This window comes from Macaca nemestrina, chromosome 1 (genome assembly GCF_043159975.1).
Source record: "Macaca nemestrina isolate mMacNem1 chromosome 1, mMacNem.hap1, whole genome shotgun sequence".
Classification (NCBI taxonomy): Eukaryota; Metazoa; Chordata; class Mammalia; order Primates; family Cercopithecidae; genus Macaca; species Macaca nemestrina.
In genome coordinates this window covers 72,750,697-72,766,263 of record NC_092125.1, presented here as the reverse complement: position 1 = coordinate 72,766,263, position 15,567 = coordinate 72,750,697, and the positions used below count along the sequence as shown (strand labels likewise).

The 15,567-nt window shown below is 40.3% G+C and overlaps 1 protein-coding gene and 1 pseudogene across 3 annotated transcripts in view; one reads left to right on the top strand and one right to left on the bottom strand.

The window, feature by feature from the left end:
- Positions 1-13,649, bottom strand: part of LOC105493743 (centromere protein F) — a 75,642-nt gene extending 61,993 nt beyond the window's left edge. For 2 of the 3 annotated variants that reach the window (XM_071080619.1, XM_071080611.1), the window contains exons 1-5: positions 13,522-13,649; positions 6,373-6,575; positions 5,272-5,468; positions 1,337-1,458; positions 814-905 (exon numbers count right to left, since the gene is read on the bottom strand). In XM_071080619.1, coding sequence (XP_070936720.1) covers positions 814-905; positions 1,337-1,458; positions 5,272-5,468; positions 6,373-6,534 — 573 coding nt within the window. In that variant the 5' untranslated portion in view covers positions 6,535-6,575; positions 13,522-13,649. Of the gene's footprint in view, positions 1-813; positions 906-1,336; positions 1,459-5,271; positions 5,469-6,372; positions 6,576-7,989; positions 8,151-13,521 lie in introns of all 3 variants that reach the window. The other variant, XM_071080614.1, reaches the window with a different exon arrangement.
- LOC139358735 (ubiquitin-conjugating enzyme E2 variant 1-like) lies at positions 7,209-7,647 on the top strand (annotated as a pseudogene).
- Positions 13,650-15,567: the final 1,918 nt, after the last annotated feature.

Sequence of the window (15,567 nt, the reverse complement as noted above, 5' to 3'; positions counted from 1 at the left end):
TGCCATAGGAAGAGGGTTAATGTTTACTAGATACTCAAATTTTCCGTAAAATATCTCTAGGAATCAATGTCAAGGGAAGAATTGCTACGAATGACTGAACTGGATGACAAAGCACATGATGTTTCTAGGACAAACTAGAGAGTGAGTACTTAATTTTTATTCGTCTGATAAGCAATGCCTTTGCTACATATCAGAATCCTAATGACATCAAAATGAGCATTAAAGTCATGAAAAGAATAAAAATCATTAAAGCTCTAAGCCAGAGGTACTTCTGCATTCTCAGTATTTACGGTACCTACTTATGAAGTCAGCCTTAAACGGTTTGCTGAATTGTGCCATCTCATCAAGTCCTTATGTTTAGTGGAAAGCCACCCGTAAGAGCCAAACTGGAAATTTTTTCCAGCAAATAACATGTGAACAAAAATGGTAGAGGTAAAATTCAATAGATCAAAAGGACTGTATAGGAAGCAATTGCCTCCAGGTGACAAAGCCAGGCAGGGAGCATCATGACTAATTCTCTGGCCCCACTGTCTCCAAGAATAGCCCTGATCACTAGGTCTTAATAGGGAAATAATTTAGTGGACATTACATGAACATTTAATATTTAGGGATAACCTAACCTCCCCACTCTTTCACTCACTCCACCCTATTTTTAAAACTAAAAAATAATCACCTCCACTAAGCCCAAAACCTTTTCTCAGTATGAAAAAACACCAGCTCTATGTAAAACAGATTTTTCTCTAACCTTGTTCTATTCTATATCAAAGTATTCTATAACTGCATACTCTATTATAGGGCCCATAGTTAACTTACTTTAGCCTGCAAGGCTTTAACCTCTGCCTCTAATCTTTTTCGTTCTTCAACCTCTTTATTATATTTTTCTTTTAGATCTTCATACTTGGAACCTAAAACCAGACAATCAAATACAATTTTCTTTCAATCATTGATTCCACGAAGGAATTCACAGATCAACAATGATTTTGATAGTCTAGAAATGAGTATCTTAGTATACCAAGGAGAAACAACATTTTAGTTAGGGAAATAGATGAAACTATTGATCAAATTACCAAATATCAAAATACATAAAAACATAAGTGTTTTAAATATTCTGAAATTGAAATATACCACAGAAGGATAAAGTACAAAGCTTAAAATCTCAATCCAGTAGCTCAACATAATTCAACAGATATGCAAATGGGTATGTAACAAGTGGCTGCAGTTTTTAAACATATAAATTAAAAGTTTAATTCAAAGTTGAATTAATTCATTTATTTTGCAGAATTAAAATCTCCAGCTAAACAAAAAGCTGTCTATACTAAAGAAAAAAATGCATTACCACTATAATATTGACTTGGTGTCAGTGGAGTTGTAAAAATTTTTTGTGGTGTATTGCATGGATTCAGAGAGACATCTGCAGACTGTGCAGCTTGTTGGCTTCTTTCAAGCTCAGATTTACACCTGTTAGAAAAGGACCCAAGAGGCAGACAAATCTGTTAGAGCAAAGGCTACAGAATACCAATGCCTTACATTCCCAGAGAGTAATAAACTTACAAAGAAACCCATCCACTAAGAATTCTTAACCATTTCATTTCAGGCATTTAATAAGGTCTAACTTATGTGCCAGACATAAACACAGTCCTGTGTCTTCAAAGGAACTCAGTCTAGTAAAAGAAACAGAAATACGGCCGGGCGCGGTGGCTCAAGCCTGTAATCCCAGCACTTTGGGAGGCCGAGACGGGCGGATCACAAGGTCAGGAGATCGAGACCAGCCTGGCTAATACGGTGAAACCCCGTCTCTACTAAAAAATACAAAAAACTAGCCGGGTGAGGTGGCGGGCGCCTGTAGTCCCAGCTACTCGGGAGGCTGAGGCAGGAGAATGGCGTAGACCCGGGAGGCGGAGCTTGCAGTGAGCTGAGATGCGGCCACTGCACTCCAGCCTGGGCGACAGAGCGAGACTCCGTCTCAAAAAAAAAAAAAAAAAAAAAAAAAAAAAGAAACAGAAATATAAACCAGTAAGTGAAACGTTATAAAGGCTATAAGGAAGATCTATAATAACCACTATGACAGTGATATGGTTTAGCTGTGTTCCCACCCAAATCTCATCTTGAATTGTAGTTCTCATAATCCGTATGTGTGGTTGGGGGCACCCAGTGAGAGGTGATTGAATCATGGGGGCAGTTTTCCCATGCTATTCTCGTAATAGTGAGTTCTCATAAGATCTGATGGTTTTATAAGGGGCTTCCTCCTATGCTTGGTTCTCATTCTTCTCCTTCCTGCCACCATGTGAAGAAGGGTGTGTTTGTTTCCCCTTCCGCTATGATTGTAAGTTTCCCAGCAGAAAAGAAAAGCCCTGTGGAACTGTGAGTCAATTAAACCTCTTTCCTTTATAATTTACCCAGGCTCAGGCAGTTCTTTATAGCAGTGTGAGAAGAGACTAATATAGACAGCAAAGAACAGTTGAAGGATTGGAATATATTCCAAGCAAATTTCATACACTAAGCCAAAGACAGGGACATAAAAGAACCCAGAACTTCAGAAACACGGGAAGAAAGTGGTGTCATTGGAGCATGGGCTCAAATCATGAGAACAGATGACATGACTTAGGATATTCAATCATTTCAAAAACATAGACTTGATATACAGATCATGTATTATATGACATTTTTAAAATACAGATATAAAAATTAAATCAATATAATGCATCTAGAAAAGATATGGCTGGAAATAGTTACAAGAAATGGGAAACATAAGTTACACATTGTATATATGTACACCCTGTAAAAAGGTATTCAGAACTATCATGCAAGTAAGCTCTGAACACCTTTCAAAACCAAAAACCCACATTAAAATAGGGCTCAATTCTTCCAACTCTCTAATGTCTCTGACTTTAGTTTAACATAAAAAATAAAATGAACACTCTTTTAGAATGGCTAACGGTGTGCAGCAGTCTCTTTGCCATGGCATATTACTTAAAACAGGAAGTAAAGAAAGTAATGCCGAGCCCAGTGGCTCAAGCCTGTAATCCCAGCACTTTGGGAAACCAAGGCGGGCAGATAACCTGAGGTCAGCAGTTTCAGACCAGCCTGGCCAACACGGCGAAAACCCCTCTCTACTAAAAATACAAAAATTAGCCAGGCATGGTGGCATGCACCTGTAGTCCCAGCTACTTGGGAGGCTGAGGCGGGAGAATCGCTTGAACCCAGGAGGCAAAGGTTGCAGTGAGCTGAAATTGTGCCACTGCACTGCACTCCAGCAACAGAGCAAGACTTTGTCAAAAAGAAAGAAAAGAAAGAAAAAGAAGGAAGGAAAGAAGGAAGGAAGGAGGGAGGGAGGGAGGGAAGGAAGGAGGGAAGGAAGGAAGGCAGGCAAGAAAGGAGGAAGGAAGGAAGGAAGGAAGGAAGGAAGGAAGGAAGGAAGGAAGGAAGGAAGGAAGGAAGGAAGGAAGGAAGGAAGGAAGGGAGAGAGAAAGAAAAGGAAAAAAAAAGAAAAGAAAAGAAAGGGAAGGGAATGAGTGCCCTTAGCTCCATCTAGCTCCAAATTCAATCTGAGAAGAGGCAATGTATGAGCTAAAAATGACTTCTCAGCAAACCAAACCACCACAACTGAGCTTACAGTAGGAAACAGCAAGGCCCAATGGAAATGTTCCATTAGTATTTAAAAAGCAACAAGAAATAAGTAAAATTAATATTTTATTTAACTTGCTATTTTCAAGATACTATCATTTCAACTTGTAATTAATAGGAAAGCTACTAATAAAATATTTTACATTTTTTCATACTAAATTTTCAGAATTGGCATCCATTGTATACTTAACAGCTCATCTTAATTTGCACCAGCCACATTTCAAGTACGTCATAATTGCCACATGTAGCCAGTGGCTACCATATCGGACTCTGCAGGTCTACAGATTAGCAAAGGTGTCACAAATTTGCTGATTCGAGATGAATTTTGAGGAACCTTGCAAAACCAGTGCTTCTTTTCCACTTTAAATTCATATCTGATTCTCTTTTCCCTGTCCTTTCATTTTAAACAAAGTTATTTATTACTTAAACAAAAGTATAACCTGCCATTATTTTCATAAACCATTTTTTTCTCCTTCCCCCTAAGAAAAAAAACACAAACACCACCACCAAAAAAGCACAAAGCTAAAAGCATTTTCTACTAGGTTGAACTATATGAGACTGCCAATAACCACAGTTTTAACAAACATTCCAAATGGTTCAACCTCACTTCTTGGAGACTTTCCAGAAACCTAATCAGTGGCAACTGATGGAAAAAATAAGTTTCTGCAATGCATTTGAAGGTTAGCAGTGAAAATTTTAAAACCATATTCAGGAGTGTTTGTAGTCTATAGATAATAAGAATATTTTAAAACCAAATGTGCTACGAGGATATGGCACGAACTCGGCTCACTGCAACTTCTGCCTCCCAGGTTCAAGTGATTCTCCTGCCTCAGCCTCCTGAGTAGCTGAGATTAGAGGTGCCTGCCACTACACCTGGCTAATTGGCTAATTTTTGTATTTTTAGTAGAGAGGAGGTTTCACCATGTTGGCCAGGCTGGTCTCAAACTCCCGACCTCAGGAAATCCACTTGCCTCGGCCTCCTAAAGTGCTGGGATTACAGGCATGAGTCACCTCGCCCAGCCAAAAGGAAATATTTTTTAAATTATCACGCAACCCTGCAGATTGGGCCTGCTTATATTCTGTCTCCAATCTCAACTGGGCCCTCCATGCTATTCCATTCTTTTATAATTCCTTAGTTCTCCCTCTCATTCTCTCCAACAGCTTTTCCACCTAGAGAAAACACGAGCCATCAGTAAGCTTCAACTAATTTTCATCTTTTCACTAACAATTGTCAAGTTTTATTTTAACAAGTACTATCATACTATTAAATAATGCAATGTAACTGGTATTATCATACCATCAAAGAATGACAGTATGATAGTACTATTTATTATTGTATTACCCAGTGACCAACAGTGTCTGAATCATGAGACAGCTCAATAAACATATACTGAATAAATACATGAGTAATGGAGCAACCATTTGATAGATTTATATCGTACTGAGCTGTGCAATGATAAAACAAAATCACCGTTCGTTGTTTTTAATCTTCCACTCATTCAAGTTACGGCACAGACCGAATCATTACTTCTTCCATCGGGAAAAAAAATTGCAAAGTATAATAATTATATTGTTAAAGGAAAAGACAAATGCATCTGATTAATACATACAAACATCATCCCTATAAATACCATCCCAAAATGTTACCTTTTAAGTTCCTGTTCCAGTTTTTCTATTTGTTTTTTGCCTGAATTCAGTTGTCCTTCCTGGAAATTCACTTGTGACTCCTTGACTTGAAGTTCATGAGAAATCTTCTGCTTAGTTTTCTCCAGACTTTCACATATTTCCATCAATCTTTGATTCTCCCTTTTCAGGTTTGTACCCTCAGTTTTTTCATTTTCAACCTAATAAGAATTGTTCAGAAGACAATAACTACCCTATTTTGTGAATTTACCAAGTATTATTGGTAGACCTCAGTCTAACATTGACTACTAAAATCCTGAGATACAGCTGCAATAAGCCATATGAACACAGAAATTTTAGACGATCACACTTTAAAGCCAATAGATAGGCAACTTCTATGAAGTCATGTATTAAATCTTCTTTGGCCAGACACACCCATCCTAGAAAGGGAGGCTTTACTATCCTTTCAAAAATTAAAAAATAGGAAATAAATCCTATAAATCTCCCTTAACAATTCATTTTCAAGTTTGGCTGCTAAAACCAATTATTGTTAGAAACCAGAAAATTCTCCCACAAGCAAAAACCTTTTAGAAGCAATGACTGTATCACTATTTAGTTGGCTAATACGGAGGTAATTTTTTAAAAGTACTGTTTAGTTTTCATTTACTAGACCTGAAAAGGTTGAGGAACACCAAGGTAAAAAGGCCAGTCTAAGAAAGCCACATCCATTTAACTGCAAAATGCTCTAACACTGTCTCCAGATTAGGAGCAGAGACCTTTTGCCTTGTCGCTATGCAGTGCAAAAGCAATCCCCAATTCATGGTCCCACACGGAAGGTGAAATGGAATTCAGTAGCGCTAAATATTAGCAGGTAAGCAGAAATGAGGGCAGAATTAGAGAAAATTAAAAACAATTAAAATTAAAATCACTCAAAAAAAAGAAGGGGATTGGGGCCAGCGTCGGGAGGGCGGGGGTGAAATTACCACCTGAAGATAGCAAAATCATTTTTCTCTAAATGTAAAGAAGAGGAAATAATTAATCCAAAAATGAGTGAACAGTTTTAAATACCAGCACTTCTGTGATAATAATGAGTGAACAGCTACAAATCCAGAGCTTCAGGGGTACCTTCTGTTTTTGCTTCTGCAGCGCAGCCTCCAGACTGTCAAGCTGAAACTGCCTTTGCTGCTTTTCCTTCTTCAGTTTATCAAGCTGTCCTTCAAGCTCTTGAATTTTCTGAAGAGCTCTTGTAGGCAGGCCTTCTTTCCATTCTTCCAAAGCCCAGCTCATTTTGTTCTCCCTTCTTTATTACTCCAACATTCGTAAATAAACTGAAAAGAATAACCAGACTGTTGGTCTAATCACAGTAAAAGGAAACAAACACTCAGAAATTAATTAATCTATCTAACCACCCCTAAAAATCAAGTTTCAAGACCACATTTCAAAAGATAACAAAGTGGGCGCAGTGGCTCACGCCTGTAATCCCAGCACTTTGGGAGGCCGAGGCGGGCGGATCACAAGGTCAGGAGATCGAGACCACGGTGAAACCCCGTATCTACTAAAAATACAAAAAAAAAAATTGGCCGCGCGCTAAAATTAGGCGCGGGTGCCTATAGTCCCAGCTACTCAGGAGGCTGAGGCAGGAGAATAGCGTGAACTCGGGAGGCGGAGCTTGCAGTGGGCCGAGATCGCGCCACTGCACTCCAGCCTGGGCGACAGAGCCAGACTCTGTCTCAAAAAAAAAAATAAAATAAAATAACAAAAGATAACAAAGTATAAAATCTATCTTCTCCATCCTCTGAAAGGTGGCAACCAGTAACTGATTCTTAAGTACATAGTATCCTGCTTGTTTTCCTTTTGCTTTCTGATTTTCTTATTTCTCGGTGTTGACTTCTTATATCACTACCTGCTTTCTACTGCTCAGTTTTTTCATTATACAAAACATGGGGCAACAGCAATGCAAGATGGCAGTCACCACAGTATCAGAAGTAAAAGTCTCTCAAAGTTTCCAACTTTTAGAAGAACTCGAAGAAGGCCAGAAAGGAGTAGGAGATGGCATAGTTAGCTGGGGTTTAAAAGATGACGAAGATCTAGCACAAGATGGACAAGGATGATAACTGGGCCTCCAAGAATGATTTAGGGAAATCACATATACAGCCTTAAAATTGAATGTAGCCTAAATGCCAGAAGCACCCTGCCTTTGTAAGATTTGTAACAAAAATTAATATAAATGAGGTTAATAGTTCTAATGGAGTGGTGGACCAAAGAGCTGTATCAGTGCTAGCAAAATGGCAGAATTCATGTAGCATCGAAGTTGTCCTGCAAGAGCTTTGGTGCCTAATGATGTCTAAAGAAAATATGAAACTTCTTCAGCTGCCTGAAGGACAGGGTTACAGCAGTTAATCAAAAAGAAAAACCATAGGCCCTTCCCCTTCCCATCCCTCATTCAATTTAAAGTCTTCATATTCCACAGTAGTAAATTTTCTAGATACGTCTTGTAGATCCCAAAGGACTGGAAAGGAAGCTCCCATTCAAAGGAAATTTATCTTACAATACTGTCAATTACACTAATTTTTTGTCCATTTGAAATATGTTAGTTGTGCTATAACAAATCATCCTGCCATGTGTAACATCCTGTCCACATATTTGAATTTCTAGGATCAAGAAAGTATATTTAAATTGATTCCCATCCTAACTGGTGGAGTCCACGTGACTCAACTGTGAAAAGACATATCACATAATCACCTTGCTGCTGATTAAATGGCCTGGGGCCTCTGCCTTCTCCTGTGGGATTACTGCTGGGTACACGGGGTGCTTTGTCTGCACCCCTGGTTTCCAAAAAATTGAGGAGAAGAGACTCCTCTCCAACTCATTCTATGAGGCCAGCATCATCCTGATACCAAAACCTGGCAGAGACACAACAAAAAAAGAAAACTTCAAGCCAATACCCTTGATCAACAACGATGCAAAATTCCTCAACAATATACTTGCAAACCGAGTCCAGCAACACATCAAAAAGTTAATCCACCATGATCAAGCAGGCTTCTTCGCCAGGATTCACAGTCGGTTGAACATACGCAAATCAATAAATATGATTCATCACATAAGCATAGCTAAAGACAAAAATAACATGATTACCTCATGCAGAAAAGCTTTCATTAAAAATTCAACACCCCTTCACATTAAAAACTCTCAATAAATTAGGTATTGAAGGAACATACCTCAAAATAATAAGAAGCCATCTATGACAAACCCACAGCCAACATTATACTGAATCGGCAAAAGCTGAAAGCATTCCCCTTGAAAACTGGCACACAAGGCAAGAATGCCCTCTTCCACTACTCCTATTCAATATAATATTGGAAGTCCTGGCCAGAGCAACCAGGCAAGAGGAAGAAATAAAAGGCATCCAAATAGGAAGACAGGAAGTCAAACTACCCCTGTTTGCAGACAATGTGATCCTACATCTAGAAAACCCCATAGTCTTGGCCCAAAAGCTCCTTCAGCTGATAAACAACTTCAGCCAACTCTCAGGATACAAAAATCAATATATAAAAACCACGAGCATTCCTATACACCAACAACAGCCAAGCCAAGATCCAAATCAAAAATGCAATCTCATTCACAATTGCCACAATATGAATAAATCACCTAGTAATACAGTTAACCAGGGAGGTGAAAGATCTGTAAAAGAAGAATTAGAAGACTAGACACGGTGGCTCGCGTCTGTACTCCCAGCACTTTGGGAGGCCAAGGTGGGCAGATCACCTGAGGTCAGGAGTTAGAGACCAGCCTGGCCAACATGGTGAAACCTCATCTCTACTAAAAATAGAAAAATTAGCCCAGTGTGGTGGCGGGCGCCTGTAAACCCAGCTACTCGGGAGGCTGAGACAGGAGGATCGCTTGAACTTGGGAGGCAGAGGTTGTAGTAAGCTGAGATGGCACCACTGCACTCCAGCCTGGGCAACAAAGAACTAAACTCCATCTCAAAAAGAAAAGAATTAGAAAACACTGCTCGAAGAAATCAGAGATGACACAAAATGGAAAAACATCCCATGCTCATGAGTATGAAGAATCAATATCATTGAAATGGCCATACTGCCCAAAGCAATTTACAGATTCAGTGCTATTCATATCAAACTACCAAAGACATTGTTCACAGAACTAGAAAAAACTATTTTAAAACTGATATGGAACCAAACACAAGCCCAAATAGCCAAGGCAAGTCTAGGCAAAAAGAACAAAGTTGAGAGCTTCATGTTACTCTACTTCAAACTATACTACAGGGCTACAGTAACCAAAACAGCATGGTACTAATACAAAAACAGACACATAGAACAATGGAACACAATAAAGAGCCCAGAAATAAGCCACACACCTACAACCATCTGATCTTTGACAAAGCTGACAAAAACAAACAATGGGGAAAGGATTCCCTATTCAATAAATGAGATAGCTGGCTAGCCATATGCAGAAGAATGAAAATGGACCCCTTCCTTACACCATATACAAAAATTAATTCAAGATACATTAAAGACTTAAATGCAAAACTCCAAACTATAAAAACCACAGAAGACAACCTAGGCAATACCATCCTGGACACAGGAATGGGCAAAGATTTCAAGACAAAGACACCAAGAGCAATCACAACAAATGCAAAAACTGACAAATGGGATCTAATTAAACTGAAGAGCTTCTGCACAGCAAAAGAAACTCAACAGAGTGAACAGACAACCTACAGAATGGGAGAAAATATTTACAAACTATGCATCTGATAAAGGTCTAATATCCAGAATCTATAAGGAACTTAAATTTACAAGAGAAAAACAACAACCCCATTAAAAAGGGGGCAAAGGACATGAACAGACACTTTTCTAAAAAAGAAAATACATGTGGCTAACAAGCAAATGAAAAAAAATTCAGTATCACTGATCATTAGAGAAATGCAAATCAAAACCACAATGAAATACCATCTCACACCAGTCAGAATGGCTATGATTAAAAAGTTAAAAAATAACAGATGCTGGCCAAGTTGCGAAGGGAACACTTATACACTGTCGGTGGGAGTGTAAATTAGTTCAACCATTGTGGAAAGCAGTATGGCAATTCCTCAAAGAGCTAAAAACAGAACTACCATTCAACCCAGCGATCTCATTCCTGGGTATATACTCAGAGGAATGTAAATCATTCAACCGTAAAGACACACAGTGTCTCATGCCTGTAATCCCAACAGTTTGGGCAGGCGGATAACTTGAGCTCAGGAGTTCGAGAACAGCCTGGGCAACATGGCGAAATCCCATATCTACTTAAAAAAAAAAAGGCACATGCACACACAAATGTTCATTGCAGCACTGTTCACAATAGCAAAGACATGGAATCAACCTAAATGCCCATCAGTGACAGATTGGATAAACTAAATGTGGTACATATATACCATGGAATACTATGCAGCCATAAAAAAGAATGAGATCATGTTTTTTGCAGGAACATGGATGGAATTAGAGGCCATTATCCTTAGCAAACTAATGCAAGAACAGAAAACCAAATGAATACAAAGAAGGGAACAACAGACACTGAGGCCTCCTTGAGGGTGGAGAGTTGGAGGAGGAAGAGCAGCAGAAAAAATATCTATTGAGTATTAGGCTTAGTACCTGGGCAACAAAATAATCTGTACAACAATCCCCCATGACATGAGTCTACCTATATAACAAACCTGCGTGGGTACCCCCGAACCAAAAATAAAAGCTAAGAAAAAAAAATAATATTTTGCCATAAGGTTTTCAGGTGAAATAGGTCCTATAAACAAAGAAAATGCATGACAAGGTATTCTGCAAATGCTCCTCTTTCCCTCTTCACATTGTTAATTACCACTCACACTTTGTCCCTCTTCCTCTGGGAAACTTTTCTGAGATCCTTGACCCAGCCATAGTTTCCCATCATAGTTACTCACAGCACAGGTAGCCCATCTCCTTCCAAGCAGTTATCATTTTTTAATAATGAATGCACACATGAATGAAGAGCAAATGCCATATTGTACTAGAATCATTCCAAAAGGTGGTAAAGTCATGTTACAGACAGACACTGACCAGGAAAGACATATACAGTACAACGTTAGCGATTCAAAGCGGATTCAATTCTACCTCAGCCACTTACAAGATGTATGACCTTGGGCAAGTTATTTAGCTGCTCTATGTCGTTTCCCTCGTTTGTAAAACGAGGATAATAATGATGGTGACTTCCTAAGGCCTTAGAAACAGTATCACCTGGTAAGCTTTCCATATATGTTAGCTATTACATACTTTTTAAAAACACTTTTTCACTTGTATATTTCAGCCTATGGTACAAAGGGTGAAGTGGCCTACCTCCTTCTCAGCCACATCTTAGGAAAATAGAAATCAGCTGGAAGAAAAGTATGGCAACTGTCCTTTATTTTAGCCTTCAGAACATAACTAAAAGAAAAATCATTCATTTTCCAGTTACTTAGGCAAGAGTTTGAGAATTTGTTTTTTCACTAAATAAAGTTAACAGCCATTTTCATGGTTTGATTTTTCAATCGATTTTATCAATGAAACTTTTTATCAAAACAATAAGCAGTTCATGAAAGTACTAAGAAAAATCAAAAAAAAAATTAAGAAGGAGAAGCAAAGGTCTTGGACAACATAGAAGTTGGATATCAAAGCCTTGGAAAGGCTGCGTTTTGCTACCAGTTTAATTATTTTTTTTTTCCTAGTTCTCAGTTCTTGGAACATAGCATCTTATACTCCACTCCCATTTATCCCAAAACTACTGAAAGGAGTCACATGCCTCTCAACCAACAAAGGACAACTGACCCTGTCTCAACGTCCTCCATTCCAATCTAGTTTGTCAGGAGTCAGAGAACTGCACCCCAGAGACACACAACTGTAATTGCCCTAAACAATTCAGCCAGCGACTGAAGTCATTACATCAAGATTCTATAGCCAACAGAATATAAAAAGGAGCAATTTAGAAAGATGATTAGAAAGTGAGGGGAATAAACATAAAGAAGATTGGCAAGCTGAATGCTTTTCCATTCCAAAGTCTAAGATATAGAGCAATATAGATGTAGACCAAGCTAACTGTTATTAGAGCAGATTTGGGCCCATTAAGGCATCAGCTATCAGCCACCTGTATTGGGCCACTGGGGCAAAAGAACAACAAAAAAATAAACCTCACAAGTTTACTTTTGAGGAACAGGGAATTGAGGTGGGGAGTGAAGAAAAGCCCTAGTTGAAGGTTCCTGCATGGATGATTTGCGGGGCTATTGTCCTTTCCAGAAAATGCTGTATCTTTGTACCTTAAATACGTGGAGGGCACTCTTCATGCCCGAACTACACAGTCCCTTAAAGTCCCCAAGGAAGCTCTTGTGTGACCTCTTCCTGCCCCACCTCCACCACAGCTTTCCCATCGTCAGAATTCCCCACCTCCTCCAAAAAGCCAGAGGCCGCGTGCAGTGTACCAAGACTGGGTCTGAGAATGATAACCCTGCCTTCTCCTCTAGAACAGGCTCCTCAAGGACATGACCCATGCCTTCTATTTCTGGGTCCTCACTACACGGCAGAGCCGGGCACATAGGCGCGTCCAACTAAATGTGAACGGGAAGGCCGGGCGTAGTGGCTAACAAGCTTGTAATCCTGGAACTTAGAGAGGCCGAGGCAGGAGGATCCCTTGAGCCCAGGGATTCCAGACCAGCCTAGGCAACACAGGGAGACCTACCTCTATTTAAAAAAAAAAAAAAAATGTGGACGGGAGGAGGACGAGAGGGGAAAGAGTAATGCTACCGTAACTAACCATAGGCACCCCACGTCGCCGCCCAGATCAAAACCCAAGCTTACATCATCTACTCAATAAAACAAAGGACCGGGGCCCGAATTTCAATAAGGTTGGTTACGGGACTGGGAAGGCAGCTTGGAAATACCTAGTCATCTCCAATTTTTTTACGGAGGAAGAAAATGATCCCCTAAAGTGCGAGTTCGTGACCGAGCAGGGTCTGGGACACTAATCCGAGACCAGCTTGAACCCGAGCAGAGGGGCGCCGACACCCCTACGAACCACATCCCGGGGCGGATTCTCCAGTTCCGTCGGGTGGGAGGGGGCGGTCCCCGGCACCTACAGGGCCGGGAAAGTGATCCCAGAAGCCTCCCCGCCCAGTATCCGCCAGCAAAAAGCCACCGGCACCCCCACGCCGCCCGCCGCCCGCCGCCCGCCGCCCGCCGCCCGCCGCCCGGACCAGGATCCGGACCCAGTCAGGACGCTCACCTTGCTATCCGGGAAGGGAAAACAACCTCTCGGAGAGTCCAGTCCTGGTGCGGCTTCCGCAGGCTGGAGCCCAGAGCCTAATTCAAACTGCCCGCAGCCGCCACCGGTTCCCGATTCGCCCGCTTCTGGTCTCAACCAAACTTACCTCCAAGCCTATTGGTCACTGTAAGTAGCTGTGAACCAATCGGCGCCTGCGCACTCAGACTACCGCCTCTGATTGGCCCTTTCGGATGGATTTTAAAAACAAGCCCTCTACTGGAAGTGCCTGCGCCGAGTTACTGTTCTCTTTTGTTGTTGCGGGGAGGGAGAGACCACGTGCTTTTGCTGATGCTAGAAGCGGTTTTGGACCGCTATTTCCGCAAAAGTCAGGGAATGCGCCAGCTGATTAGGAAGGCGTGGTCTATCGCCTACAGCCAGGGGAACTGTGCTGCCTGGTGAAACCTCTTTTAAACTGCACGTACCAATCTACTTATTTATTAAATGTAAATTTAGGACATAGATACTAGGTGCTGTGTTTGTCATGCGTTGTTTATCCAGTGTCGTTCTTAACAATTCTTTGAGGAAAGTATTATCCTCATTTTATTAAAAAGTTAACAGGCTCATAGAAGCTAAGTACAGTCATTTGAAATTGCATCTAGGCGATGCAGGATGTCGCTCTTAAATGCTGTACTTTATGGATCATATTTCTAAGAGGTGATTCTGAACACCTATTTTCCAGGATTGAGGTGTGGGGGGAGGACACTACATCAGAATTTAAAATTCAGAAGGATCTTCAAAACAGGGTGTAATGCTTTTCGTGAAGCCCACTAGTTTTCTATGTATTTTATATACTCGTTTTATTTCCCTGTTAAACTATAAATAAGCTTCTAAAGGCAGAAGCAAAACAATTGATTGTTAAAGTAATAGATCTCTAATGCTGTTGTCGTCCTCAATAGGTACCAAACTTTCCAGCACCCTGTCTTTACCTTTCATTAGACTGTTGTTCCTGCAGTACCCAATTCAAGTGTCACTTTTTTTTTCATAAAACCTCCCTAATCCCACCCACTCCTTAGAGATAATTATTTCCTAGACCTTTCCGAGAACTTGCAAACTTCACGTTTAAGATTTTCACTATGTCTTGTCTTGTATTTATGTCTACGTCTGACTCCCCCATCAGACTCAAAAATTCCTTTACAGTAAAATCTGTTTTAATTCATTTTTGCATCCCTAGTAACTTTTCACATAGTAATTTAAAATCCAGATCATCTTGGGAGATCAAACTGCCATTTGGGGAAAGGCCTTGTTCTCACTGCCTTCTACCTTCGAATCCCCAAAGGGAGGGGAGAGAGCAGGTAGGGGAGGAAAGCTTTTGTCAGACATTGCCATGATCAGTCTAGTGTCTGGTAGTTTTAGAATTTGAACCAAATTCTGTCTGGCTCCAACACAAATTACAACTCCATTGCTTCCCAGAGTAATTATTCAATTGTGTATAGGCTGCTTAAGGAAAAATAAAGAGCTAGAAAGATAATAGAGGATTTTTTTAAGGTTTGAATGAGAAATTTGCATTTACTATTCATTCATTCATTCTTCAGCAGATATCTATTGAGTGGCCACTGTATAGTCAAGCCTTGTGCTTCATTTTTCTACAATGAACAATAAAGAAATACATTCACTTCTTGAACAAGGGAAATACAGGATGGATACCATTCTAGTAACTCCTGTGGTATTTCTCTGACTTTAATTTTATGCTTCCCTTCCCTCCCTTTATTTTTCCCCAGGTTTGCTTGTTCATTTTGTAGGGGGAGAATCCCATCCAACCAAACACAGATGTCCTCTAAGAGTCCATTTTTGGCTCTCTGCTCTTCCCTTTTTAAGTCCCTTCCCTCAGTGAGCCAGCCTACTCTCTCTGGACTGTTCATCCACTACCTTGATCTTCTGCCTGTGGATCAGTGTCTTTGAGTCTTCCCATCTTTTCTACAGATTAGACTGCAGGATCCATCACTGAAATCACTCTTTTGCCAGTGTCCTCAACTCCCTTGCCTCTTGTTCTTTCTATCTCCCAAACTT